Below are 14,590 nucleotides of genomic sequence, written 5' to 3'. Positions count from 1 at the left end.
TGCTGAACCTGGCAATATTCCCTTAACCATCAATCATGAGAGATTCTTGTGACCTGCATGAAATATTCCTTCCTTAGGAGGGGTCTCTGGGTAACGTGTGCTTAACTGCTCCAAATCCCAAACATAGATACTATTGTTGAATAGCTGAATAATCAATATATTCCACAGAATCACCAGTCTTCCAAATGGAACTATTTACAGGAATTGGCTACTGTAGGTTTTTTAAAACAGGCTGAATGCAAACCAATACATTTTAAAAAGTTTCTCACATCCTAAAGAGGTTTTTTTTAATGTATCCATTAGCAAAGAGTTACTGGAATGTAAATTATAGTAGGTAAATTCTTACACAAAACCACTCCTTCTCTAAAGTCTTCCCCAATTTTGTGCCTCTGAACTATTGCAAATGCTGTGAAAGAGAAACAGAAACAATGAAGAGAAAACATCATTTAACCATGGCTTGTCTGCATTATGCATATGCAGGCAGATCTCTGTTGGTGCAGCAGAGAATGGAGCCATAAAATCTCAGCCCAACCCCCCTCACAAAGTAGTATATCAAGATGTGACAGAATACTGGCTTCAAGTTCTTTGGGTCTGACCTTCCCACCTAGAGCTTACAGTAAATAATAGCACAAACCTAGGTATTTATCAAATGCAGCAGTTTTAGAATGTGATCACATAACTTCTTACATTGCTTTTGATCTTGAACAGAACACATTTCTACACTTAAAATGCATTTGCCTGAGGCAGACTTAGTGTTGTTTATGGATATTTTACTGTGGCCATTACATTATTTATCTTACCCTTAACTCTAGAAGAAGCTGTCCCATAACAGCACAGAAGCTAGGGCTCCATATTTTGCCTGTCTCGATCTTTTTTCATAGCAGAAAAAAAGGAAAACATATTGCCTGTTTCTTTTGCCACAGAAAATGAGATCAGCAGCAACCCATTATGTTGGGACCAGGAATTATGCCTGTGTTCAATACTTGAATTGACCAGCACTTTAGGAGTAAGTTCTTGATTGCATTACAGATTCAATCTTGTCCAAAAATACACACAAAGACACAATTCACAGGAAAATCAAGGGGAAGGGTGCATGAGAGGGCTGAATGGGGTTCCTGGGAAGAAGCATGCCTCCACTGTAGCAGAAGAACTTCTGAGCTTACATTTAAACTTATGTTTAATTTGTACTGGGGAAAGAGGGAAAAAGACTTGTTCAGATCACAGAATTGCAATTATGTAAATATTTTAGAGAGAGCAGATTAGAAAAATAAGGAATATTTCTTTATTTAGATAACACAGACTACTCACTTTCTGTGGTATTCAACATCATAGTTTAATTTGTGGCCTTAGAAATTCAAAACAGTTTAAAATTTATTCTTACTTGAAAAGAGTGGGAAGGGGATGGCAGTTTTCTGGAAATGCAAAGAAAGGGTTCACCTAGACTTTCAGACTTGATTCCTGCCTAATCTAACTGGACCTCAGTTAGACCTTCCCAGGCCCAAAGCAAAAAGACAAGGGACAACAGTCACAAGTTGCATCAAGGGATGTTCCAATCAGACAGAAGGACAAGAAATATACACAATAAGGACGGTGAAACACTGCAACAGAGAAAATGAGTGACAGGAGCCATCCAGAATTCAGCTGGTAAAGGTCCTGAATGGTCTGGTCTCACTTTGAAGCCCTCTTCCTTGGGGCAGAAGGACACACTGACTTACAAAAGCCCTTTTCACCTGAACTAATTCTATGATTGTATCATTTATTTCTAGCAAAGTCTTTATTTAAAACCAAACACACTGACAATGCCTGCTGAGGTCAATAGCAATTTTTCTGGTTAACAGAGCAGTGATAGCTGCTCTCATCATCTTGCATCAAAATTCCTTCTTACTCCAAACTCCATTAATTAGCATCACTGTCTGGTTTGTGCTTACCTGCTTGCTTTTGACAGCAAAGTTTGATGGCTGACAAAGTTGATTTTCAATGGCAAAATGCAGTTGTCACAGATATTTTTTGTTTTGCCTTGCTTTCATTGCATGCAGCTGAGAAGCTCAAGCACATTTAGTCAGTAACCACAAGAAATAATGATTATTCAGTCTCCAGACAAGCTCTTAATGAGACTTACTTTGTGCAAAGGCTTCCTGCACGTCTCCTCCCACCCCAGTCAGAGAGTCCTGAGGTGCATGGGTCGGGGTGGAGCAGGCAGAGGCAGACCTGATGGGCATCGGAATAGGCCGGCTGATGGTGTGGCTGGGTGAGGAACGTGGGGAGCCTGCCCCCTGCGTCTGCAAAACAATCAAGGGGTTAAACAGGGGCTTTGCAAGAGCCTGCCTGCTCTCCTGGTCACCCATCCCTCAGCTTAAAGGCATCATGCTGTTTGTAGATCAGTTGGGTAATGTTAATTTTGCTAAAAGAAATAAACCAAAGTCAGTTGTTAGTTGACAGCAAGGCTTCTGTGTAGAGAAACAGTAAGTAGGAAAATATGAGTCAAGATCTGACTTCCTTTAAGCATGGGAAAATGTCAGGCAGCTGAATTAAAAAACCCCATGTTAATAAAGACCACACTACAGACCTCTCTGCCCTCTCCCCTCTCTCAGTCCCCCAGTTCACATGCATGTCTGACAAACTGTAACCCATTCTGGTTGTGAGATGGGGAAAGCTGCTGGCACCAGCACAGCTTTCAGCCTGGGCAAGGGACTGGCACAGCCCCTTTCAGCAGAGCACTGCCACTACAGCTGATCACAGCCCTGCCCTCTGCCTCCCTGCAGGACAAGTTCATGGTGCATGCAACCTCTCAGTGACGTAAAGTCTGACACTTGCAATAAATAATACAAATTTCTGCTTTTTATTTGGAGCTAGAGAACTATTTAAGCCACTATTAAATTATCTGCTCCACAGGATATACTCAGGCCCTCCCAAAACACTGTGGGGATAGGGCAATATAAATTCCTGCTATGGGTTCAGCTGCTGGAAGTGAAAATGTTTTCACACCAGTCATAGAAATGTCATGCTATTAGCACCTCACAGTTAGGATCACTTAGCAGAAATTCAAGCAGACTTTACAAAACTGCAATTTTTACTAACACAGCTAGGTGAGTGATAGCAAGAGACACAGTGCTCTTCTCATCCACTGTTTCAAAATCCTGGGAATGTGTATCCATGTAAGAAAAAACAAATGCTGGAGCCCACACCAAACTGCACATGGCTTTTGACTGAAACCCAGTGTACAGCAGATGCCAAGGATGGAGGTGGCTTGAGTGCTTTTAAAGGGGAACTGCAACCCAAGCTCCTGGTTGTTTTCAGTCAAAAGTGATCTCAGGGCTGGTGTTTCCCCTATCCTGGCTTTATTTTAAAAATACAGGAGGATTTCTTAACTCTTCCCATGGCATTTATTTTAACTCTGGTATTGGTTGCCACTGCAGCTCTGATATCGTTTGGCAAATATGTTCTAAAAAAGACAAGAGCAGCCCACTGCAGGATGAGTGCAGCATTGCCCTTGAGATTTTTATAAATTCCTGGCCTGGACCATAAATAATGTAACAGAATACTACACTATTTGCTCTTTTCTCCTATCACCCCTTTCTAAGAGACATTATCACCTGAAAGCCATCAAGGGCAAATTAGGTTTATGAGAAATAAGCACATTACTGATGGAAGAATGGAAGATTTAATACTTGTAATTTCTTTAATGACTGGTCTTAGAACATTTAAATGATGGATGAAAGGCAAGTCAAATATATAAAGGCCAGATGCTCTCCTGTTTCTAGAATCATCTATACCAGCTCCAGAAGAAATGGAGATATTTAATCCTCCAGAGGAAGGGCCCAGAGCAACCTGGAGATGCTCCAAGGTCCTTGATCCCTGCACATCAGGCAAGGCATCCAGGATCTACAGCTTTCTTCTCTCATGCCCTGATGGAGCACATTTCATCCTCAGTGAAACACATTTGCAAAAGAATTTTTGGTTCTCAGCTCTTTGAAAGACAAGTGCCCTTTTTCACTTGCCACCTTTTTTCCTTAGCTCTCCTTTGCCTCTGATCTCTGTTCTGTGAACATCAACAACAGTGGGAACTTTCAGAGAAAGATGAGGAAAAAAACAGACAAAATTTGCTTCCTGTAATCAAGTCACATTCAGGAATGAACTTCAGAATAGGCATTTTATTTACTAAAAATAACAGGTGCCCATCAGTACTTCAGCGCTGGAATTTTCCCTTAAGAGAAATGCGAAAGCTGCTGCACACCCAGTGCTTACCCTCTGTCTGCTTTGCAGCTATGACTGAGAGCTTGTGTTTATGATAAACACAAAACGTTTGGGAAGCACAGGAAGATGAAGCAATCAGAGTCCAGGAAAAAACTCCTCACTTTTTATACTATTTGGGCAGTATCAGACAGAACTGATGAACAGCAAGTTAAAATAGGAGGACATTAGGGAACGCCTGATTTCAGAGAGGTGAAAACTTAATATATTTTACTCATCTAGATCCACCTCAGCCCAGGTTTCTGGGAATGAAGTGGTATTAGGATCGGATTCCTGCTTAGCTGTTGTCAGGAGAATTGTGGTTTTCAAAGGCTGGACCTAATGGTCTGAAATCCGCTATGACAGCCAGTCTTAACTTCTTGGTAAGGTCAGCAGAGAAGACAAGCACTGAACTGCTCCCAAACCTTGACAGCTCTACCAGCTAAGGACTAAGGCATGTTGAAAGGGGAGCTACCACAGCCACCGTGGATATTTGGATGGCTTCAGCTTTTGTGTTGTACTTGGCTGCAGCTATCAGTGTTCTCATGCCTTTCAGGAAAACTTTCAGGTATTTTATTTAATTCACCATCCCTAGTCGAATTGCTACAGCTTTTAAGTCAACGCTTGCTAGACAGGAAAATTTTCCCACTATCAAGAGTCATGCATGCTTAGCATAAAATGCTTGAAATGAAAACCGGCTTTACGGGAGCTTTAGCCCATTGCTCCCTCTGCTGGGACTGAACTGGGATGACACATAGGGAAATCGCACAGCCTCATCAAACGACAGGGATGTGAAGAACTCATTATCCTTTCTCAAGGAAGGACAATGGAGAAATAGATAATTCATAAGCATTAGATGAATTGCAAGGCTGCTCATTCCAATTGAATTCCTCCAGAAATTAATTTAAGCCTGTTTCTCTCAACAGATCGTGAAATGGCATAGCATAATGGGGATCATTAAATGGAAATGGTGAGAGTAATTCTTTAGCATCATCACCTGGTATTCAGAGAGGCTATTACTCTTGGAAAAAAAAAAAAAAATCTCATAAAAATACCTCATAACAGCCTGAAAATGTATCAGAGAGGCTATTACTCTTGGAAAAAAAAAAAATCTCATAAAAATACCTCGTAACAGCCTGAAAATGTGCTTTCACTTACACTGTCCAGTGAACATTTTATATGATAAGGTAACTCCTGTCACAATGGAAGCTTCTCTTTTGCCAGCAGATCTTACATGGAGGTGATATTTGGTCAGATTTATTTTTTTGTGTGCAACGAACTGATGCTTACAAAAATTAGCCAAATGTTAGTTTTATGAAGGTGAGCATTACCTACAAACTCTGCATGCTGTTCTGCAGACAGAACACACCAGACTTGTGACTGCACTTCTGCTGATGAAAGCAGGAGGAAGTGCATTTTGTAAAAATGAAATGCTTTTATTGAACTCATAAATCAGACTGCTATCTGGAAAGTGACTTTCTTTTTTAAACCTAATTAATATATTTCCAAGATCTGTTACAATACCCAAAAGCTCCAAAACAACTAAATCTTCTACAATTTACTATTAGTAATGTAAATACTTCTTTTTTTTGATCCAGGTTGCAGAAAACATTTATTTTCCCGAAGACTCATGGGCCTGTTCGCATCAGTGCCAATTGTAAAGATGTGCACACTATGCCCTGACTCTTCCTGGATAAAATGGGCTTTCAAACTTACTGCCCTTGTCTAATCTAAGCTCAGTTATGTTTTTCTTGAAAGTATGAGATTTCTCATTACATTTTCAAAATATTATCTATTTAATTCATATTCTAGGTTGGTTTCACTACAGTTGAGGGGTGCTTTCTACACCTTACATGTTTTAATTTAGAGGTGTAAGTAAAAGATCAAGATTCCTTGTAGCCATGACTCACTTTCTAGAGTGCTACGATGTTTCATTGTGAAAATTGTTCCAAGACACTAATGTGGGAAATAACTGCAAAATATTAATTTTGGTCAAAAGAACACACACACACTTCTCAAGCAAAGGAAGTAAAACAAATCACAGGAACACAATCACATTTAGGAGTTAGTCAGGCCTCCAAAGTGGAGGTAACTTGCTACCTGTTTCAACTCTTCTTCCTAAAGAAAAAAGAGGATCAGCACATGAGATAAGCCAGGATGTAAGTGAAGAACAAAAAACAAAGCCAAATTTGGAGTACAGTGTTAAAAGTACAGTCAAGATAGTTGACAATATGAGACCAGGTTAAGGTACCACCTCTGCACACTCTGAAACACCGGAACAGGGCAAAGCGTTCAGAAAGCTGCTGTTGTTTCCTACCCCAGATCTTCTTTGTCCAGGCAGTGACTGACAGCAGGCAGACCTCACTGATAGTTGTGGCACTGCAGCATTTCATGGGTAGAACAAAAAGTACCCCGCCTACTTCCAGCTCCCAAAAATCTGCTGGCTGTTCAGTGGGCTCTTCTGCTGAGGTGCCACTGATTCGTGCATTGTGGCTGCAGAAGCTTGTGTCTGAGGAGGGGCAAATGACATAAGGTGCTCAAACTCATGGTTTGATGCAAATGGATCTAAATGGGTGCATGTTGCATCTAAATGGATTTCAGTGAAATTCCTTCTGCTGTTATCTGAACAATATTTGACCCAAGTTGCACGGAATTTCCATGAACTCATTTTATCTGCCATAGACAACAACAAAATAGACTCCTATGCTATTCAGGGCATTTTCTTCCAATGTGAATTTCGGGCATCATCTGTCCTGAAGCACATCAGGTAAAATAGGGCTGCAAATAAAAACACATTTTCCCTCTTACCCCAGTCTGCCTTTAAAAATGCACATGCTTTTTGATATCTTCATTTTTAACTGAGATCCTTTGTTGAGACATGTTTCATCTGTTTAACAAGGGCCTGCTTCTGTACTTGTGAAACAAGTGTTGTTTAGGTGAGAGAGGTACATGTGGTTGTCAAACGACTCATCTGACAGAACCAACTACTGAATAAGTTCAAGGAACTTTAACTTAAGGGCAAAGTTAAAGGAATAGCCAAGTGATTCTATACTGTCAGCTGCAGTGAGCAATAGCGTACAGTGCTGAGGTTTATTTTCTGACAGCCAACAGTTAACTTGTTTTACATGTCAGTTTCTTTTCTTATTCTTACTCCACTTAGCAGTAGGTGACAATGATGATGCAGCGCTGCTACAGGAACATCATCATCTGAGCATCATCTGAAACCCCTGAATTGAAAGCCCAAGGCGAAAAATAAAGAGGGAGAGAAGCAAAGCCAAATTTTGTAGGTAGAAACAGTCAGGTTCTGCAGTATTCTGTGGTTACATCTGCTCTCTCTCTTCTCCTCTCTTGCTTCACTCTGTTTTCCTTGGCAGTACCAGGTGCAGCTCCTTACCTTCAGCAGCTTCATGAGGCCTTCTAACTGAACCATAAGCTCCCTTCGGCTTTCCTGGAGAGCAGACATCCTCTGTTCCAGCTCATCCTTCCGCTGTCTGAGAAACAAGCAGATCTGATCAGAGCCTGCTCCTCACAGTATCAGAGCAGCTTTTAACTGCATCATTTTCCCAGCCCTACTATGGGATACATGCCTACAGACCACAGGAAAGCAAACACACTATGAATTCAGCACAGTGCTTAGGAAAGTGGCTATGTGAAGGCTGGGGAGTTCCCTCATACTGGGAATCGTCGTGGGACTGAAGAGTGATTAGGGAAAAGACAGACACTGATACAGACCCTTCTTCAAAGAACAAATGAGGGTCAAACAAGTTTGTGCTATATTCCCTTGTGGAAATGCCTGGCAATTTTAGCTTTGGAACTCTCTTGTCAATAACCTCACTAGCTGTCAGAAGAAATTAAAGCCATGCCCTGAAGGACAGGAAATTACAGCAGGGGCATTGAACACAGTGAGATATGAGAGAAGCTAAGAGAGTTCAGAAATTCAGACAAAAACCCACAGTGATCTGCTTTTGTTTCTACTTTTTTTCTGAAAGCAAGAGGAAGACTATCACATAGTAGAGACATGACTGCTTGAAATTAGCTCTTTGGACTCGGAGTCCAGTGCTGGTTGTGTGACAGTGTGAATACTGAGACACTGCAAGTGTGACAGTCTCTCTGTGCCCCCATAAATCTGAACAGCTTTGATTCTGCTTTGATTCACAGCTCCACTGCACAGGATGGGGGATCAGTGTTTGCACACGTTCAATCACTAAACCGGGTGAGGTCCCCACCTAAAAACAAAATAAAATTGTTGCTTCCTGGAAGTTATGATTTAATTAACATTACTATTGAAAAATATACATACTAGGTATATTTTATACACTACTGCATTGCAAATAACATATAAACACTGTGTTGTTAGCCTTGTACTACCTACAAGATATGACAATTTAATCCCAAATGGAAAAGCACTGGAACCAACAAGACTTAAGTACATTTCCTGTATTTAGGGCAATATGAAACCCTGATTTCAAGCCTTCACTGTAAGTGAGCGACTACAGATACAGTCAATGTTGTAGATTTCTACAGGACTGCTCATGTGCGCTATCTCTCACCTATATAATAGGATCATATAGTAACACTGCCATGTTGCATTTAGTCTTCTGAAGGATTGATCTATTTCCTGCTACAAAATGCCTGTGTTGGCTTTTTTTTTTCCACACACGTGTAATGGTTGGAAATGCTATGAACTGCACAAAGGCAATGGAGTTTAAGAAACTGCTAACAAAAATAAGGTCTGTGTAATTCAAAGTGGCAGGTACAGAGCTCTGCTGGGTTTTAGATTCATTCCACAGGGAGACAGGATCTGAGTAGTGTGCACTGTACAGACTACTCCTCTGATGTTTTTTTCCTGCTGTACTCAGGAGCAATTTCTTGGAAGTAAAGGGTTTTCCAGCCTGTCTCCAAGACAATACTGGTAATGTGAAGGAATGCCATGTTCAGGACTTCATTTCAGCGAGTGCCACACTACAGCAGTTGTGAAAGTAGATGTGAAAGATGCTGGGACAGGTACCCATAACATGATTTACAGATTCCAGCATTTCTTAATACAATGTGAACTAAATTGCTCTACGGCCTTAAGGACTTTAAGCCTGAAAAATCGGCAGGGTAACAGACATAAATCAGGGCTGCTATCCTGAGTCCTGCTGTTTTACACATAAGAACAGCCTTGTGCCATCTTAAGTATCTAGGAATTTGAGGTGGTGTCAAAATTCCCCAGTAAATCCAAAGTCAGACTTTCGCCTTTCAAATGGTGAACATTTCAGAAGGAATGCAAAGCAGTTCAGACCCACAGATTAAAAGTTATTTTCTGATTCTCACAGTGCATATTAAATCAGGAAAGATACAGTTGAAGAATTCAGCATCACTGCCCTAAGGACATCGCATGTCAAGACATCAAAGTAAGGGTATTATACTTTAATATGTGTATCAAAATTGAAAAGAGGGAAAAGTTAAGTAGTCGGCCTGCTAACACTGCACAATCATTCCTTTTTTTTTTTTTTAAGTATAATGAATTTTATTAGTCAACTACATAGAAAGCTGATTTCCTAGCTGAAAATAGACTTTAGGTTTGATGGACAAGAGCTACATTATTGGTATATTTTATAGAGTGTACATGTTTTCATGACGGTCAGTTTTATATGTCTCAGAATGTCACTTGCCTGTAGATCTCTAGAAGTAATTACATACTAAAATCACTCATAGAAATGAAAAGGCTAATTTGTATTTAGATTGGAAAGCAGAAGTAAACATTTGTTAATCAGAAAAATATTTTAGTGTGGAAAACTCCATAATAAAACTATCAAGTATTTTTAAGGAAAAAATTTTAGCACAATTTCTTACAGTAATTTCCTTCGGCTACGAATCAGACCACTAAAATATTAGTTGTGTGAGGAGTGGCTAAGTGGCAAAAAATGTTCTTCAGTCAGGGGCAGAGCAATCTAGCATTATTTCACTGGGAAGAAAGTGCTTACACTCTATTCTCTATTTACATAGAGCATTTTGAATAGTTCTTACTGGATTCTCTGTCTGGCTCTTACAACATTAACTTCAGGACTTTCAGGGAGCCTATGGATCTGGGCCAATGACAACTGTACTTCAATGTGATATACATGGAAATTAGTAAATCCAGGTACAGTATTGTAACTAACATGCACACACATCCATATTAAAGTTCTTAGCTTTGTGGGATAACTGGAGGAAGGATCCTCTAAATCTTCAGCAGCTGCAGATGACATTACTCCTCACCCCCACGTGACAAGGAGGATCATTCTGCAACCTGGTTTTGCACCATGAAGAGAACTGACCTCTCCTTAGAGCTCAACACATGGGGGAACATCTAATTCTGGCTGTATTTTCACGTAGTTACGTATTTTCTTTAGCATAAATGAGAAATCTTCGTGAAGGCATTTGTTCTGAACATTTTTTCCCATCTAATTAATGGCAATTGGACCAGGCTGTGGGGACCTATTCCAAATGACCTAAGGGCCTAACTCTGCAAACACTAATGCACATGCTTAACTTAATGTAGAGGAGTAATATGTGAGATTCCTCATGCATGCAGTTTAAAGCATAAGCTTAATTACTTCTAGGACAACAGGCTGCACCAAAAATGGATTAAAGATACACATTGGTTGACTTACTTTAAAGAGTCTCCAAAACCATAAGCCAGGCTTATCTCTTATTTCTTCTCTTACTGAGAATGACTGGGTGGCCCCTGTCAAGGCCAGAGGTCTTACTGCCGTGGACTTACCTCAGGAGCCGGAGCTCTGCAAGGAGAGTGGGATTTTGTTGGGCCTTCTCTGGTGTGGGCTGAGATGCTTGCTCATGTTCAAGTCGCAGCCTCTGGATCTCCTGTAGGATTTCTCTTGGGGATGAGAATAAGCAGAAGACCACAAGTCAGTAATTTTCCACAAAACCAGTTCACTGGACATTGCAAGAGGTGAAAAAGTATGACTGTATTTAGCTTTTAATCATTAAAGATGTACACAAAATGACTGGGTTGCAGCTAACCAAAGAAGCCCTCAGCAATGCGAGAGGGCTCTGGATGTTTTCTAAATAAACTCTTAGGATTTTGCCATAAAGGGAAATTTATTTCAAGACCCTCCCGAAAAACAGAGGTAGACATAAAATAGCTCTATGCTTGACTATGCTTTAATTCTTCACCATGCACATTTCCAGCACACCACAAACTTAACAAAAATTAAAGTAACCTTTCCGGACATTGTTGAGTATCAGAGGAAATATTTAGCACTTAAAAAAGTATTTCTAATGTAAGTAAAGATGTGAGAGCAGTTGACAACTCACGGCGAAGCACTTTAATAGGACTCCTTACAACTGGCTTGTCAGCCCTGGAGTGCTGCCAAAAGGCTAATACTAAGCTTCACAGCAGAAGGTTGAAACCTTTGTGAATTTTGTTTCTTCTTCACAATGTGCTGGAAGCAGACAGTCAGGAGGCAGCCTCAAACTATGAAAGGCAAATAGAGGCTGGAGCTGGTGGTGCTCATTACACGGTGACAGAAGGCAGTGCAGAGTTTGGAATAGGAAACCATCTGGTCTGGGCTGGCCTCTGTTTTACAGTCCGGCACTAAAAGCAGAGCTCTGCTGCCATACATTTCATGGCATGAGGCAGTCTGGTAGCCAGGGCCAGGTTCTCTGCTGTTGACAAACGGGCATCACTACTTTTTGGGGCAGGCTGGCCTATTTCTCCTGGACACTCTCTCTCAGTCTTGGTCACATCTGTACCTCCTGTCTCATTTGATTAGCAGCCTAACTGGCTGCTAATCTTCCTGCAAACCTTTCCCAGGCAGACTGTGTTCTGGAGAGCTTTAATCATCTTTTTCCCAAATAAAAGCAGGGGAGCATAACATTACAAGCGTGACTGATCCTTTTATCATTTCATGTTATAGTGCTACTGAGAATCCAACTGAAAGTTAATCCGGTCTTGAAACAAGACAGGCTTTTTTTTCTAAACTCTTAACAAACAGCAGCTGCAAACAGTAAAGTATCCATGATTACATCATGTCGTTGGACAGTACACTTATTAAAACAGGGGGTGGTTATGGATTTCAGAGCCTTTATCATATTGTGTGGACCTTTCTATGCTACGGTTTTTTTGTAGGGGGAGATGTCTGTGCCTGTATAAGCACACTGTACAGGTGTAGGTGGTAAAAAATGCTAAGAAACAAGCACATATGTAATATATGGGACTGAACAAAACCAGGTACTTAGTGGATGCTTACCGGTTTTTATTTTCAAGCTCTGCAATCAGCTGCCTCTGTTGCTTGTTTGCATCGATGGTGAAGGAGATATCTGATGCCCCTCTCTGCTGACTCGGCTGCTGTTGTAAAACAGAGAAGGCTGCATTGAAAGAGGAATAGCCAGCATGCACCATGAGTTCAACATAGATCTGTTCTGTGAAATCTGTGTACAGAAAGTGCAGTACCAAGCTTGCCTACACTAAAAAAAGAGCATTCATGTTTGTGCTCATACCAGTATGGAACCATTGCTAGTAAAAGCAGAGTAAGTGCTAGAGTAAATAAGACTCAAGTGTTTAGCATCCTGTCATTCACTGCTTTTTCATGCAGCTTCATCTGAACCAATTGTAAAAGGCAATGACACTGCTGCAGGCAGTTGCTGTAATGTGGCTCTTGATTTTGATGCTACAGACAAGAGGAATACACTGAAGCAAAAACCAGTGTCTGCCTCCAGAAAGAATGGGATGTGTTTCCAGTGCAGTGATGCTTCACTCTCTTGAAAGGATGGTTTTACTTTCAGCTTGAAAGCAGTACTCATCAGTCTGGCTGTTTTCCTATATGCTCTCATGATACTTCAGAACACCTCTTTCCCCAGTCCTTCAGGCACAGGAAAACTTCTTTTTCCCCCAATAAAATGAGATGGGAATTTGTCTCTTACCAAACTAGGCAGTGCTCACTACAGCTTCACTGGACCATGCTCTTTTTGCATGTCTATCAGCAATAACCAATTACTGTTTTCCTTGTTCACACTCCTGTATTTCAGTATTGTAGCAATGACAACACAGAGCAGGACATTTAAAAGTATCACAACTACCAAAGATATCCATTTATTTTTAACTCCAACCTGAAAGAATCAGGTATTTAAAAATACTCTGCTGAGTTACTGCTGTGATATGAGGGTTTCTCACCACAAAAAGCCCCGTGTAGTGTAACTCTGGAGCACTATTTTATGTGGTGCCAGGCATCTCCTCCACCAGGAGGTGGACCCTCAAAAAGGCTGAAGATACATCTCAATAGCCTAGCAAACCTAACAAAGGTTAGGACTGTCTATGGGGAAAGGACAGTATGTCTCCCTTGTAACCACATACTATTTTTTCTGCCATGGATACATTTTCCCATTAACACATCAACCAAAGGGAAGCAGAACAGTGCATAAAGAAGAACTGATACACGCTGGTGGATGTCATGACTCATACAGGAGGAATCAGGATCTTTATCCTGAATGCCCACTGTTATTAATATATTTAGTTCCTTAAAAAACCAGAATGACCATTGGCAAAGCTTTAAAAATTTCCACTGCCCCTCCTGGGTGTCACTCTTTTGCTTGGAAAGATTTCTGTCTATAGAAACCTTCTCTTTTCCTTCTGTCTCTTTTGTTCAAAGACCACAGATGGATGGCAATGAGAAATTCAGTATTTTCCTTCAAGTCAGCTCTGTTTATATTGTTTTCCCCCCCACATCAAGGACACATGTTATATGGAACTGATGTCAAGCAATTTTTAACCAGAGACATTATTAATGGGAAATCTTGTTTCCGTAAAGAATTACTGTCATTCAGAAATAAGACCATCATCTACAGGTTGCCTTAAATTTGAAACACCGTGTCACATGTTTGGACTCGGCTGGCAGAACAGGAGCACCCCTCTCTTCCCAGGCAGCTGCAGGCAGTGTGAAATCTCCGTGACAGAGTCTGCACAGGGCAGCAGATTCATCTCCACCTGGCGTGAACGTGACTCAGAATCTTTACACGACGTGTGGTACCCAATTTCACCCTTTCAATTGACCCCACAGTGTAAATCTCAGTGTGAAAATGTTTCTGGGCACTCCAGATCAGCTGCTTTTCACTTAACTGTCATTCATGGTCCCTTGTTCTACCAAATGGGCTGAGATCGAAAAAAAGTAGCTATGCTAACCTTTTATGTACCATTTAAGATTTTATATACTTTGATTAGGTTCCTGCTTCATTCTCTCTTGTTCCTGAATGCAGTTAGTGAGGTTTTAGCCTGTCATCACCTTCTATCTTTGGATACAGAGAGCGGAATAATCATTGCTCTGAAATGAAAATGGGAGCCAGGGCTAATGCAGGGGGGCATTACAGTCATCCTGCT

At 40.8% G+C, this 14,590-nt stretch overlaps 1 protein-coding gene across 20 annotated transcripts in view; it reads right to left on the bottom strand.

Moving 5' to 3' along the window:
- The window catches only part of DTNA (dystrobrevin alpha), a 193,059-nt gene that overhangs the window by 15,163 nt on the left and 163,306 nt on the right, over positions 1-14,590 (bottom strand). For 17 of the 20 annotated variants that reach the window (XM_017727416.1, XM_017727423.1, XM_017727422.1 and 14 more), the window contains 4 exons: positions 12,468-12,565; positions 10,979-11,092; positions 7,625-7,721; positions 2,120-2,279 (listed from right to left, as the gene is read on the bottom strand). In XM_017727416.1, coding sequence (XP_017582905.1) covers positions 2,120-2,279; positions 7,625-7,721; positions 10,979-11,092; positions 12,468-12,565 — 469 coding nt within the window. Of the gene's footprint in view, positions 1-2,119; positions 2,280-5,326; positions 6,349-7,624; positions 7,722-10,978; positions 11,093-12,467; positions 12,566-14,590 lie in introns of those variants that run through there. The other 3 variants (XM_017727432.1, XM_017727433.1, XM_017727431.1) reach the window with 2 other exon arrangements.

Source organism: Corvus brachyrhynchos, unplaced genomic scaffold, assembly GCF_000691975.1.
Source record: "Corvus brachyrhynchos isolate BGI_N302 unplaced genomic scaffold, ASM69197v1 scaffold60, whole genome shotgun sequence".
In the NCBI taxonomy this organism is placed as follows: Eukaryota; Metazoa; Chordata; class Aves; order Passeriformes; family Corvidae; genus Corvus; species Corvus brachyrhynchos.
Note: the sequence above shows the minus strand (reverse complement) of the source record. Positions and strands in the feature narration are given on the sequence as shown.